Source organism: Hemicordylus capensis, chromosome 5, assembly GCF_027244095.1.
Source record: "Hemicordylus capensis ecotype Gifberg chromosome 5, rHemCap1.1.pri, whole genome shotgun sequence".
NCBI classification, from domain to species: Eukaryota; Metazoa; Chordata; class Lepidosauria; order Squamata; family Cordylidae; genus Hemicordylus; species Hemicordylus capensis.
Window position 1 is genome coordinate 3,849,070 of NC_069661.1, and position 15,232 is coordinate 3,864,301.

Genomic DNA, 15,232 nt, shown 5'->3' on the forward strand with positions numbered 1-15,232 from the left:
AATAACCTAGATGCATATTCCGTCAGCAGCAAGACAGTTATTATAAACCATCCAATGACGACATTGAGGGTTAAAGTGGGAAATTTGCTCAAGGATTCCACATATTCGGAACGCCCAGGTAGGTAGAAAGGCAAAGCAGATGACTTGTGATTGGTTTGTAAACAGGTCTCTCTTGGAAAGAGGGAAGACGAGAAAGACCTTTGAAGGCAGAGCAGAGAAGCTTATGCATTACTTGGCGCTTCAAAAACACCGCTGCAGAGGCACAGACCTGGATCAGGAGCAGGGGAAGCCTTTGCTCTGACGCCCGTGCTCTGATCTGAATTCCCATCAAATATTGCCGTTGGGAAGGTTTACCCCACTTTCCTCACTAAGGTGCACTGCAATTGGCAGTCAAATTGTCGGGGCCCGGCTGGAGCCGCCGCAGAAAACCTGCCATCCCCGATGGGAAGGTGGGGTCTCTTCCCTCCGCGGCAGCTGATCACGGCTGTGCCTGAAGGAGTTGAGGGGGGAAAGGGCACAGGTGGGGGTGGGCTGATGCCAAAAATTGCACTCAGAGTCCGCAGCATACAGCCAAATGCTGCCATGGCGGGCTTGTGTCTGGTGAAGTTGGGTGGAAGGAACTCCCGGAACCAGAAGTGAGGCGGGATCCAGAAGTGCCCAAAGGAGTGGGACATCCGGGAGTGGGTTTTGCATGCCGGGCCTGCTCGGGCCTATTTAGGGGATGGCCGGTGTCATAGCTCCTCCCAGAGCCAGAGGAAGGGGGCGTTCACTGGAGGTGAATTCATGACTGTAAGAGATTCCGAGTAGGCTGCTACCATCCACTTGCTTTTGATGTGGAAAACCCATTTTCTATACAAGGTTCCAGGGCGGCGGGGTGGTGGTGTTAAAGTGGCAAAACCCTCCCTAGAAGGGGCTGAGCAGTCCTAGGCCTCCAGGAGGCATGTGATTTCCAGAATGAAGAGCAGCACACACTGCACCAACAAGGGTTTATTGTCGGATTAAAAGAAAAACAAGAGTATGCAATAACAGATGTCTCTTCATAGAGCAGATTTTGAGAGAGAGAGAGAGAGAGAGAGAGAGAGAGAGAGAGAGAGAGAGAGAGAGAGAGAGAGAGAGAGTCTTTTATTAACCATGCAACTCAGACTGAAGCAACACAATAAAAGGAAAATAACGTACTCCATGTGTCTAAGTGAAATGACCCCCCTCAGCTCCCGGCAGTCTTAGAGGAGACAGATTATCTGGAACCATTTCAACTGGCTTTCGGGTGGGCTATAGGGTGGAGACTGCCTTGGTTGGCCTGATGGATGATCTTCAGCTGAGAATCGAAAGAGGGAGTGAGACTGTTGGTCCTTTTGGATCTCTTGGCAACTTTTGTTACCATGACCATGGTATCTTTCTGAGTCACCTGTGAGTTTGAATTGGAAGGCACTGTTTTACCGGGGTTCAGCTCCTACAGACTCAGGCACTTTTCAGATGGTGTCGCTTAGAGATTGCTATTTCCTAAAGTGAGAGCTTTTCTATGGAGTTCCACAGGGCTCCGCACTTTTTAAAGTATGTTTTTAACATCTAAGTACGTTTTTTAACATTTAAGTACGTTTTTTAACATCTACATGGATCTGCTAGGAGAGGTCATCAGGAGTTTGGGTGCAGGCCGGAGCTATCAAAATGCTGATGTCACCCAGATCTTTCTCCATTTCAGCTTCATCAGGAGATGGCATAACTTCCCTAAATGCCTGCCTAGAGGCAGTAATGGGGTGGATGAGGGCTAAGAAACTGAAGCTGAATCCAAGTAAGATGGAGGTATTTAGGGTCAGAACAAGAGATTCTTTAAATCCACCTATCCTGGATGGGGCTACACTCCCCCAGAAGGAACAAGTATATAATTTAGGATTACTCCTGTTTCCAAACATCTCCTTGATGACTCAAGTTGTGGCAATGGTGTGGGAGTTTTCCAGGTTACCCACTACAACAGTGTCACGACGTGTACTCCAAGTGTGCTTCCATACTGCCTGTGTTTCGACATCACAGTCCCTGCACTGTCAGCAAGGTGCCGTTCATATTTCCGATGCCTTCTTTCAGGTTTTACTGCTGCATTACAGTCCTATAATGTCGGATGTGCATTGCAAAAAAAAAAAGAAAAAAGAAAAAAAAGAGAGCTGTATTTTCCCGTTGTAGGAGTTTTGCACAAGCTGGAAAAGACTGCTCCTCCTGCTGGTGGCTTCACGCAACAAACAGCTTCAACCCTTTATTTACGTTTTGAATGTGATCTGCCAAGCCGGAACATTTTACCGCTGTTGTACCGGGTAATCTGGCAAACATCCAGGAGTGCTTTTTATCCGCTTTGACTGACATGCAGGTATGCCAATTTCTTGAGATAGAACAATGGTGTATATGTTGGTAACTTCCAGGCTTGACTACTGCAATGTTCTCTATGTGGGGCTGCCTATGTATGTAGTGCAGAATGCAACTGGTGCAGAATGCGGCAGCTAGGTTGGTCTCTGGGGCAACCCCAAAAAACAATATTACTCCTAATCTAAAATAATTCCACTGGCTACAGATATGTTTCTGGGCAAAATAGAAAGGGCAGACTATTACCTATAAACCCTTCATGACTTAAGAACATAAGAACAGCCCTGCTGGATCAGGCCCAAGGAGGCCCATCTAGTCCAGCATCCTGTTTCACTCAGTGACCCACCAGATGCCTCTGGGGAGTCCACAGGCAAGAGGTATGTGCATGGCCCCCTTTCTCCTGCTGTTGCTTTCCCTGCAACTGGTATTGCGAGGCATTGGGCCTCTGAGGCTGGAGGTGGCCCACAACCATCAGACTTGGGCCCAGGGTATTTAAGAAAGCGCCTCCTTCATTATGAATGCTGCCATCCCCTGGGATCATCAGGAGAGGTCCAGTTGCCGCTGCCACTGGCTCATTTGGTGGTGACTCGGAACTGGGGTTTCTCTGTGGCCAGCCTGGGACTTTGGGATGCATTTCCTATCAGAATAAGAGCTCCCCCATCTCTAGCTGTCTTTAAGAAAGCTTTTAAGACACACTTGTTCCTTCAGGCTTTTAGTTAAAAAAATTAAATTTGTTTTTAGCCATTTTAATTTCCCCCCCATTGTTTTAGTTGGTTGTTTTTAAATTTTTGAATTTTATATAAACTGCCTGGAGATGCTTCATATAAGGTGATTTATCAATCAATCAATCATCAATCAATCAATCAATCAAACAAACAAACAAACAAACAAACAAATGCAGCCTAGTAAAATCTACTGGAAATAAGATCACTTGCAGATAGATACACCAGGACCTTTTCCAGACTTCAAGCTTTACTGTGGGAGGAAGTGGCTTAATTTAGCATGAGTATATAAACCGCCTTTATGTGCAAACAGGTTCGGAATCGAACTGGTTCGACAGTTTGGGGCTGAGCCAAAACACCCCTGGTTCAGCTCGACCTCATACCGAATCTCCCTCGGTTGTTTGGGGGATTCATGGACCAAATAATTTTAAATATTTTCCCCCAAAACTTACCCCCTGCAGGATGCTTCTCCGAGGCGGCGGAGGGTCCTTGGAGGGTCCCCCTTCCCCCGCTGGCCTCTGTTATTGCAGCCATCACCCAGTTTGGGCTGTCTCTGGCCCTTTCTGGGCCTTCCTCCCTGCACGGTGGCCATTTGGGAGGCTACCGCGCATGCACAAATGCCCCCTGCATGGCCTGGGTCATGACCCAGCCACTCAGGGGCCATTTGTACTGTGCAGTAGCCTTCAAAATGGCCACCATGATGGGGGAAAGGCCCGGAAAGGGCCGAAGACTGCCCAAACAGGGCGATGGCTGCAATAACAGAGGCCAGCGGGGGGAGGGGGGACCTCTACAGACCCCCTGCCACCTCAGAGAAGCCCCCGGGATGGGGTTAGTTAAATAAATTTTAAATAAATAAAGATAGATAGATAGATACTGTTTGGTCCATGAACCCCCCCAGACCAGACTGAACTGGGGGGGTTCGAGGGGGTGCTGGACTGAACTGGCCCAGTCCAGTTTGGGTCTAGTTTGGACTCGAACCAAACAGGGCCAGCCGGTTCCAAGCACACCCCTAGCATATCAACCTAAATAAGCAAAAATCAAAGTAAATCGGGCCCGTTCACATTGCTGCCGCTGCCACCCTGCTGCCTTCTCCTTCCTTGCCTCGGTCTCCCCACCGACTCCTCCTGCCTTTGCTGCCCTGTGTCCGCCCAGCAAGTGGGCACTCATCCAGCCTCTCGCCGGCTTCCCAAGCTGAGCAGAGCGGTTCCTTTCTCTTGCATGCAAGTGAGAGAAAAAGAGCTCCCTCTAGCCTCTTGTCTCACTCATGTGAGAGAGAAAGGAGCCACTCCACCCTGCTTGCTGGTTTGCCAGCAAGCCGGAGAGATGAGAGGTTGGAGTGGGCTTCTCCCTCCCTTGCTCACGCAAGAGCAAAAAGAACCACCCCACCTGGAAGTTTCTGGCATCAAGCCAGACAGCAATTATACTTTGCAAGGGCAGGTGTGCATTCACATATTGTCCAGATTTACCTCAAGGTCTCTGCAAGTCATCAGGGAGCACTCCACACATCATTCGGGTTTTTCATTATGCATTGGAGCTTTGCCCAATTTATGTCCAGGGTAAAAAATTCCAACTTTTTGTGTCCGTTTTTTGAGCAAATTCAAAATAGCGGATATGCCTCATAACTCACAGTATTTCACCCCTATTAATCCTGCGGCAAAGGCTCTGGCTTGAAGACTGGAAGAGGCAGGGAAGGAGCAGAGTGGGTGGGAAGCAGAGGTAGCAGGAAGCAGAGGTGGGGAAGGCTAAGGCAGTGTGTGGGCACCCGATCATGTGGGGCAGGAATGGCGGAGTATCCCATGGAACAGGTTTTAGAAGTACAACTGTTAAAGGATGCATTCACTGTGCGTTAAGGGCAAATTGACAAGGAAAAAAAACTCCTAATAATGCCACTGGCTGTATGAACAACACCTTGCGGTACTGAAGTCACTGTAAATTCCTGCAACATATGAACAAGCCCCAGCCCTAAGCATAAGGAAGCATAACATCGCCATTTGAGCCCCTGGTGGCGCAGTGGTAAAACTGCCGCCCTGTAACCAGAAGGTTGCAAGTTCGATCCTGACCAGGGGCTCAAGGTTGACTCAGCCTTCCTTCCGAGGTCGGTAAAATGAGTACCCAGAATGTTGGGGGCAATATGCTAAATCATTGTAAACTGCTTAGAGAGCTTCCAGCTATAGAGCGGTATATAAATGTAAGTGCTATTGCTATTGCTATTGCTATTTGGAAAAGCCAGAGGATGGTCCAAGCAAAGCCATAGTCCAATCAGCCATGAAACAGTCCAGCCCATGTGAGAAACCTTGTGGGTGCCTTCTCAGCAGTTCCCCCTGCAGGGCAAATAGGAGCTCCAGGGGAGGGATCCAATGCAGATCGGAGCTGCCACTGCAGTGTGGAACAAAGAGCAAATGATCGCATGCTATGGCCCTGATCCAGATTGGGACTCCCACAATTGCTTGCGGAGGGGGGCAGGGGCTTGCAGAATTCTGAGCACGAAATCCCATAGAACATGGCATTTTCCTGACCGCAAGGTGCCGTTCACATTTCCGACGCCTTCTTTTGGATTTCGTCTTTGCAATTTAGTGCTACAACGTTGCATGTGCGTCGCGAATACGATCCTGCCAAGCCGAAGCATTTTACCCCTGCTGCAGCGTGTAATCTAGAAAGTGCCCCGGGGCACATAAGCATTTTCTTTGGAGGAACCGCTTTTCTCTTCAGCTCCTTCCACGTGGCAAATGGGTTGCTTGACAAACAGAGTTGGGCCATCCAAGTAGAGACCGTCTACCTGCAACAGCCAGGCATAAAGACAGAGCTGATGAAGCAATCTATTCATATCTGGTGTTCCTTCAAGCAGGGCGGTCTGAGTTGGGAGCTGCTCACCCTAAGGAGGCACAGCAGCCTCTGCTTCCCGGAACTCCATTTGCCCCCTCCTATCCCGCCTCGCCCTGCCCCATCCCAGCACTAATGAGAGCCGCACTGCCTGCAGGCTGGCATGAGAATATAACAGAATATTTTAGAATTTAACAACAAAGGTAATACACAGCAGGCACCATTTAATCCAATAAGCAGACTTTTCTCTTTCTGTTTACTGTTGTGATTTGGGCAAGGCTCGGTTTGCCTCACAGGTAAAACAAAACTTGGGATCTCTTTTTTGTTTTGAAGCCAACACCCCACACAATTATACGGTTGAGAGCCAATGTGGTATAGTGGTATAGTGATTAGAGTGTTGGGCTAGGACTGGAGAGACCTAGCTTCATATCTGTCTGTGGCGTCTGTGTTTTAAGTCCTTTGGTTGGTTGGTTTTTCTCAGTCTGTCTGTCTGCCGGTTTACTGATGATGTTGCTTTAAGCTCTTCATTGGTTTTTGTTTGTTTCAGTGTCTTTTGCAATAGCAATACTGACAGTATTGTAACCTCTTTATACAAATCTATGATGCGGCCACATTTGGAATACTGTGTACAGTTTTGGTCACTGTATCTCAAAAATGATACTGTAGAACTGGGAAAGGTGCAGCAGAGGGCAGCCAAGATAATCAGGGCCCAGGGTGCTTTCCAGACTAGCTGCTCAACAGCAGCAAAATGCCTCCGTTCAGGCAAGTTGCATTTGAAATGTAAACAGCAGGGGGAGCAGTCTCATGGAAACTAACAACCCGGAAAAACAGGACCTTCCTTACGCCGGATATACGACATCCTAGCTCTGTATTGCAGTGATTAAATTCAAAACAAGGCATTGGAAATGTGAACGGCACCCTGCTGTCCGTGTAGTGACTGCGGTGTCACAACGCAGGAAGTGTTTAAAATGCAACAAATATTTTTAAAAGAGTAAAAAGAATTAAAACTATTTCACAGAATAAACAGTTAAAACAATCTCATGAGATAAAAACAATTAAATGGTTTTAAAATGATTTCAGTTAAAACGCTTGAGAAAACAGGAGAGGCTTGAGGGCTTTCCTAAAAGCAAACAGAGTAGGAGATGCTCTTATTTCGACAGGGAGCCTATTCCAAAGCCCCAGGGCAGCCACAGAGAAGGCCTGGTCCCGAGTAGCCACCAAATGAGCTGGTGGCAACCCTAACCGGACCGCTCTAGATGATCTTACTAGGCGACAGGGTTCATGACAGAGAAGGCGCTCTCTTAAGTACCCTGGACCCAAGCCACTGAGAGGTCCAGCACTTTGTATTTCGCTCGGAAACCTATCAGCAGCCAGTGCAGTTCTTTTAAAATCAGTGTTATTATATGGTCCCTTCAGGTTGTCCCGGAGGCCAGTCTGGCTGCCGCATTCTGTACTAATATCACTTGCCGTTTTGGGCGTGGAGTGCATTACAGTAGTCAAGCCTGGAGGTTACCAGCATAGGGACCACTGTTTTAAGGGCACTTATCTCCAGAAGTGGGCGTAGCTGACATATCAGCTGACCTAACCTTATGAGGCAAGGTTACAACATCAGGGTGGTTTCCAGGTAGCGAGCCTTATATTGCAAAAAGTGGTGTAAACGGCAACATGTTTTGTGCCAAATTCAAACCACAGTTGAAATCCGTTGCAAGCTACAACGGGGAAATACAACTATTTTTCTGCGATGCATATGCGATGTTATAGGGCTACAACGCAGCAACAAAATCTGAACGAAGGCATCGGAAACGTGAATGGCATCTTGCTGACAGCGCAGAGACAGCACAGGCAGTGCAGAAGCACACTTCAGGGATATGTGTGACACTGTGGCAGCCTGTGCCATCTGGAAAGTGCCCTGGTGCTGTTTTTAAAAGGAAAAAAGTGACCAAGCATTATAAACTTATTCATGGTGTGGAGAGAGGGGGTAGAGAGAATTTTTCTCCCTCTTCCACAACACTAGAACCAGGGATCATCCCATGAAATGGATTACCAGGAAATTTAGGACCGACAAAAGCAAGTACTTTTTTCACACAGTGCATAATTAAACTGTGGAACTCTCAGCCACAGGATGTGGTGATGGCTACCACCATGGCTTATACAAATTCATGCATGACAAGCCCATTAATGACTCCTAGTCTTGGTTACCACCAGGCTCAGAGGCAGAATGCCTCCAAATATCAGTTGCAGGGCAGCCACAGCAAGAGAGGGGGGCCTGCCTTCATCTCTTGCCTGGGTGCTTCCCAGAAGGACTGTTTTAGATCTGAGCTTTCGGTGGGGGGTGGGGGGGGGTGGACAGGGTGGTTCCTACTGTGTGGGACAGAAAGGCAACTATTTTAACCAATTAAAAATGGGTTAAACACTCATACTAATAATCAGTACTAATACATAATACATATTGGGGAGAAGTGAGGAAACATCTTCTAACTCTCTGAATGCTTTCAGCCGACGACGTCGTCACCGTGGTGGCCACTCTGCCAGAATATCACCTTTCTTATGAGAGCACCTTTAATAGCAAGAAGGAACATTACTGTAAGCATCTCTTAAGTGGGCGGCTGTGATGCCCCACTCATTTGGAAAGGGCGAGGGTGGATGGCCCAAGCAGGACCTGGGTTCCTGTGTCTCGCTGCAGCTGCAGGAAGGGGAAAGGTCCTCTCTCCCGTCTCGCAAAGCCGAGAGGCCACTTTGACAGTCGTGGAGAAAGGCCAGCCGATGCCTGGCGTGGTTGCATGCATCCTCTAGAGACATTCTCCCAACGGCAAGTGCTTCTCTCCCCTTCTGTTCCGGGGTAGAGTGCAAGCATAGCGGGGCAGCTGGTAGTTGCTTGCTGCAGTGACCATTGCGGGGAGCCTATGTGGGAGAATTGCGTCCAGTCCCCTAGGTGAACATTGCTCCCCTGAAGTGGCAATTTGCTGCTTTTTAAATCTGTCGCAGAGGTGGCCGACCTGAGGCTCCCCAGCTATAGTCGTGGTGGTAGTAGCTGTTGGACTACAAGTCCCATCATCCCCCAGCACAATAAATTGCGACCAGGTGATGGGAGTTGTAGTCTCCATTGCAGCTGGAGAGTTTCAGAATGGCCATCTCTGATCTATGAGGCTCCTCACTCTGCCGTGAATAAAAGGAAACACACACTTCCCTCCAGAGCAGCAAAGCTGTCGAACAGTGCTGGGAAGATCGTGGCAGCAGCTGTCTCTTTAGAAGGGAAGGGCCCCCTCCAGGGCTGCAAGCAGACAGCAAGCTTGAAGAGCAACCCCTCCCTGATATTTTGTTGAGCGGGGAGGAAACACACCTTTGGAGGGGAGAGATGGGTTTTCAGGTTTGCCAAGGGAGCAGGCCAGTAAAATGAGGGCGGGGGGGGCCCTCTCCAGTTGCTTAGTAAGGGACCATCTTCTGCCCCCCTGTGTGGTTGTTGTATGGAACAGCAAAGAAGCACTTCGGCTTGGAAGAAAACACATTTAGTGTCAGGTCTGTTTTGGTTCTAAGAGAGGGAGACAAGAACGAGGAAGGCCTGGGCGCAGCCTTCAGCAAGCCCCCCTCACTCAGGGTCTCAGTCCCCACTCCAGCCCACTCAATGGTCCATCCATGATTCTTGCCTCCCTCCTTCACCAGAGATGAAATCCAAGTGATCTGCAGCAATCCTTCTTCCACAGAAGGAATTCTATGAGGAACAGCACCGCTTTTGCACATAAGAGATGCCGTGGGTGCTTCTGCCCTTAGGGGAATAACTACCACGGTCTGGTGCCCCTGGAGGCGCAGTGGTAAAACTGCCGCCCTGTAGCCAGAAGGTTGCAAGTTCGATCCTGACCAGGGGCTCAAGGTTGACTCAGCCTTCCATCCTTCCGAGGTCGGTAAAATGAGTACCCAGAATGTTGGGGGCAATATGCTAAAAATCATTGTAAACCGCTTAGAGAGCTCCAGCTATAGAGCGGTATATAAATGTAAGTGCTATTGCTATTGCTATTATTCTTTTCACCAACAGAACCCCTTTGGCATTGTGACCATCCCTGCAGGGCGAGTACTGTGCCTGCTCCACAGACCCACCTTCGGAGGGCTCCCACGGCCACAGGGCCTCTCCCCCAGCCCCCCAGCAGCCCCCTTGCTGTTCCCCAAAACACAGGCATTTCCCAGCCCCACATTGTGTGGCCCCAGAATCAGGCCCAGGAGCAGCTCCTGCCCTCAGTGGGGGCGGAGGTCGTGGTGGACTCTCTTTGCCTCTCGGGGCATTTTGCATTTTTGATATGAGAGCAATTGGCGTGGGAGAGATCCTGCAAAAACACGGAATGCGCCCTGCAGTCTGCTCAGTGTTTACGTTCCTGTTAGGCATGGTTGGAGCTGGATTGACCAAACATATTCCCAATTTCAGTCTCAAACCACTCTGACTGTGGGAATATATTCTCCTCCTGCAAATCCTCTTTGGCACCATAATTTCCCTCGGCTGCTGCCTCTTCTCACTTTCTGGATTAGTCACATGACAGATCCCATCCAATCAGAGATCACTACCCTGTTCTAGACCAAGCCAGGGCTTCTGCCGAGGCAGGGATCTGGGAGGGATGCAGGCCTTGGACAGCTGCGAGAGGAAAAGTGGCCAAGAATCAGCTCTCTCCAAGCAGGAATCTCCAAGATTTGGGTCCAGTAGCATGGGAAGAATGCTGCACTAGCAGCTCCTTGGAGCAGATGGCCTTTTTTTTTTTTTAATGGCAGCTGCCCATGCAGAGTGACTTGGTCCCCTTCCCTTTCCTGAGGAAGGCTCTGATTTTCAAAGGAGCATCTCAGTGGAAAATCCACCCCCTTGATGTTGATTTTTGCTAGAGCGCACTACCTCTGCCTGATTAACAGTCCATGCTGCTCCCACTGTCCCATGAGATTTGCACTCTCTGTGTCAGGCCTTTGATCCGCCCAGCTCGGTCATGTCTACACTGACTAGCAGCAGCTCTTCAAGGTTTAAGGAGGAGGTGGGTCTTTCCCAGCACTCCCTGGAGATGTTGCCAAGGACTGAACCTCGACCCTTCTGTGTGCAAATGCTCCGCCACTGAGCTATAGTCATTCCTAATAGCAGTCAGGCTTCAGAATGGGATAAAAGTGGGATTATCCATTTCATTCCCATAGCCACCCTTTAGGCATGTTGCCGAGAGAGAGAGAGAGAGAGAGAGAGAGAGAGAGAGAGAGAGAGAGAGAGACTTGTTTAAGGGTTGGGTGGGGAACTGAACCCAAGATGCCCTCCTGCCAGCTACACTGGACTCTTCTCTTTGAACCTTTTCCTTCGTAGTTAGAATCTTCACCCCTAAAAAAGATCGTGGCTGGCACCTTTATGAGCGGAGCCTCTACTACATTTCAAAAGGAGAAAAGAGCTGGTATGATGCTGAGGGCTATTGCATGTCCAAAGATGCCCACTTGGTCTCCATCCTCAACGACGAAGAACAGGTGTTGTATTTTTCTTCTTCCCTTCATCGCATTTGGGATTGCTCAGTGAAGTGCTCCGTTTGCTCTTTTGCTGGCATCTTTTGGTCCACCTCAATTCTTTTTTACTCACCCATGCAAATATTCCCTGCTCTCTTGCAAAGAACAATGTGGCTGCTTTCTATCCACACATCATAACCCTTGTGGCATCAAAGCAGTACTTTGCTGGTTGTGTCCTGGAGAATTCTAGAGCTCCCCAGAAGCTTATGCAAAGCTCTTCACTGGAAGGACCAGTAAGGGCAGACATGTTTCCTACAATATGCAACCACTGGTCTTAGCAACAGGGTGAAGAAACTAGAATGCTAAACCCCTCTCCTTACAAAACCTAGCTTCTTTAAAAACAGATATCTTTAGCTTCCCAACTAAACAAATCTTCTATGGAAACCTTACACCAACCAACAGTAATGAGTAATGAAGGTAGAAAGTCAGCAAGGAGGTGGGAACTATCTAGTATCTTGCACTGAGTGCCATATGTATCACTGCCTGCTGGCTGGGCATTATCATGGGTTTTGCTTGGTGCAGTGAGCTCTTATCTCTCAGGGATCAAGTTTCTTCCCTTCATGTCAAGGGCCCTTCCAGATGATGATTTATTCCACCTTCAGCTCAGATTTCAACGGGAGATTTTATGAGGCATCTGCATGATGTCTAAACATGTCATGTAGTTGCTTAGTGCCATCTGCTGACAGTCTGTGAAAAACCTGTGTCTTTCAAATTAGAATGAAAATAGTATTGATAAATCACAGGTTTTCACAGATTATCATCAGATGGCACTACGAAATTATGCAACGTGTTTAAACGTCATGTAGATGCCTGTATAATCTCCCATCAAAATCTGAGCTGAACATGGAATAAATTACCCAGGGGCAGAGCCACCATTGGGCGAATGGGTTCAAATATCCCAGGCCATGCCCAATCGGGCTGCAAGCGCGGCCCCAGACACACACCTCGTGTCTGACGTCAGATGTGGGGGTGTTATTTCAGTCCCAAACGGGGCATTGGCAGCGCAGCCGGAGCAACTCTCCCTGCCTTAAAGGCAGGGATAGCCTCTCCTGGTTGCTCCCTCCCAAACGGGGCTGTGCAGCCCCATGTATGAGAGAGATCGGCCCACGCTGCATTGCATGGCCAGAACAGCTCTCCCTGCCTTTAAGGCAGGGAGAGTCATTCCGGCCTGCCGGGCCGATCTCTTTTCCAAACGGGGCCGCGCGTTTGGAAGGGAGACCACTCCCCGGCTGACGTCAGACGCGGGGGCATGGCTAGCCGGGTGCGTCTGACGTCAGATGCGGGGGGTGGGCCCAGGGTGCTGCTGTGGCGGCCACACACAGGCCTCTGCCAGTCTGGCTCCACTCCTGAAATTACCGTCTGGAAGAATCACAAGAAAGAGTCCCCACTTGGAGAAGCTGAGAGAGGCAGAGTGGTAGGCGGATGTGACCTTCAGAGCAGTGACAGATGTGTTCTGCTCCAGGGCTGAGAGCTTTTCTGCTGTCCTGAAGAATGAGGGTTCCAGGGAAGGGGGACATCTTTCCAAGGGAGAGGGAAGGATCCTTTGGAAGGGAACCATTCCTTGGATGATGAACTCATATCCTCTCATACATATTATATTCTTTCATGGGTGGGAGGCTCCTAGGAGTAGCTGATCCAATCACTGGGAACAGGAAGAGATGGTTTATGCCAAGTGTGTAGACTGCATGGTGACTTGCCTTCCTGGTGCAAAATTTGTAGACGCAGTGAGTTCTCTAGATAGGCTGGTAGGTAGTACTCGGGAAGAGACAGTTGCATGTTCTGATGCACGTTGGTACCAGTGATGTTGGGAAATGTAGTCAGGTGGTCCTGATAGAAAAATTTAGCTTGGTAGGCAGGATGTTGAAAGCCAGGTGGCATTCTCAGGAATGTCACTGTTCCACTCTCCGGGTCAGCTAGATAGGGAGAGCTGAGGAGCCTCAATGTACATCAGAAATGGTCGTGTCAGGAAGAGGGATTTGGAATTGTTAAGCCCCAAGGGACATTCTGGGACAAGCCAAACCTGTGTTGGGGGTTGTAATTTTTATCTCCCAGTTAATTAGCAGAAAGAAGCTACCCACTCCAGTTACAGAGTAGTTTGCAGTTTCATTGTTGCAGCTATTTAGGGAAGACACATGGAGATTCTTGAAGAACTAAATACTAAGTAGATTTATTGGTGAAGTACAGCTTTGGATAGGAAAGACCATCTAAAGAACTGCATAATGAATAGGTAGGGAGAGAGAGAGAGAGATGTTTCCATCTGCTCTCTAAGAGGAAAGGAAGGGATTCTGACTCTCAACAGGAAATACCTGAAGAGTCATATCAGGGGTCATAGAGTAGAGACAGGTAGAACAGCTAGGGAGACCCTTACTCACTATCTTTACTCCCAATGCCCCTCGTGGTCATCAGGATAGTTGGTGCAAAAGGTTGGTTACCTGGGACTCCCAACAACCTGTACCAAAAGGGCAGGTTCCACCTGAGCAGAAATGGAACCAGACTGCTGGTACTTACCATCAGAAATATTGCAAAAAAGCTTTTAAGCTGATCCCTGGGAGGAAGCCCATGGGAGCTGAGCAGCATCTGGTCCGGAGGATGATTCATCCTCAGGGGTGAGAACCTCAGTGTTCCATGACATCCAAAAGGAGTGAGGGGGTTACTCAACAGCCTGTAGTGAGGGACTTTGTCAAAGCCTTTTGCAAGTTAGAGGATGGTGGGTTTTGGATGGACATGAGGAGAGACTTTTTAATGGAAAGAAGAGTTTGACAAGGGAACCAGCTGTTCCTAGAGGGGTGGTGGGCTCTCCCTTGCTTGGGGACTTCAAGGAGAGGCTGGCCAGTTATCTGTGGGGGATGCTCCAGCTCTGGATTTCCTGCATTGAAGGCTGTTGGCCCACGAGGCCCTCACCTAGGGTTGCCTTCTCCCAGGGCTGTCCTTAGAGAGCACCCTAGTGGGGTGCGGGGCCCTGGGCAAATCATCCAGTGTGGGGCCCCCTTCCAGTTAATTCTGATGGGAGTTAAAAGAGCGGGGCCCAGGGTGGTTGACCTGCTTGCCATGCCCTTAGGACAGCCCTGCCTTCTCTCCCGGAATTTAAGGTAACCTCCGGATTTTGGCTCCTCCACCAGGCGGCTAAATTCCACCTGGATTTACATGGATATCAAATGCGCTGCCCAGATTCGCCCAGATCCGATCACATGGGAGGGCAGAGAAGGAGGGGAAAGTATCCAAATCTGTCAAATAAATAAACAAATAATGCAAATTAGTTTCTGCATAATTTGCATAATATGCAAATAGTTTGCATAATATGCACATTACGCAAATAATTTGCATAATATGCAAATTAGGCCACCGGATTTGTGAAGCTTGAATATGGCAACTTACCAACTCTAGGAGTCCATGGTTTCCTGCTTTGATCCTATGATTTCCTGATGTTCATGTTTTGTTAGCTCAGGAGTTCTCAAACTTGGTTCCTGAGATGCTGTTGGACTTCAAGTCCCATAATCCCCTTTGGCCATTGGGGTTGGGAATTGCGGGAGTTAAAGTCCAACCCAAGTCTGAGAACGCCGTGTTAGCTGATTTTGATATTTCCTCTTGCTAACTGAGCAAAGAGGCACCTTTTAAAAGTGATTCTCTGGATTGAGCAGGGGGAGAGCAGGGGGAGAGCAACTGGCCCTATCCAACTCCAGCACAGCATCCCTCCAGGGATAGTGTTGCTGGTGTTGTGTTTCTTTCTTAGATTGTGAGCCCTCTGGGGACAGAGAGCCACTTCATTTATTTATTTATATTGATGTAAACGGCTTTAGGAACTTTTGTTGAAAAGTGGTATATAAATATTTGTT

At 48.8% G+C, this 15,232-nt stretch overlaps 1 protein-coding gene across 2 annotated transcripts in view; it reads left to right on the top strand.

Annotated features, from left to right (window-relative positions):
- Window positions 1-15,232, top strand: part of LOC128328052 (CD209 antigen-like protein 2) — a 46,255-nt gene that overhangs the window by 25,828 nt on the left and 5,195 nt on the right. For both annotated transcript variants that reach the window (XM_053257613.1, XM_053257614.1), the window contains 3 exons: window positions 11-118; window positions 8,388-8,474; window positions 11,209-11,363. In XM_053257613.1, the coding sequence (XP_053113588.1) occupies window positions 11-118; window positions 8,388-8,474; window positions 11,209-11,363 (350 nt within the window). The remainder of the gene's footprint in view (window positions 1-10; window positions 119-8,387; window positions 8,475-11,208; window positions 11,364-15,232) is intronic.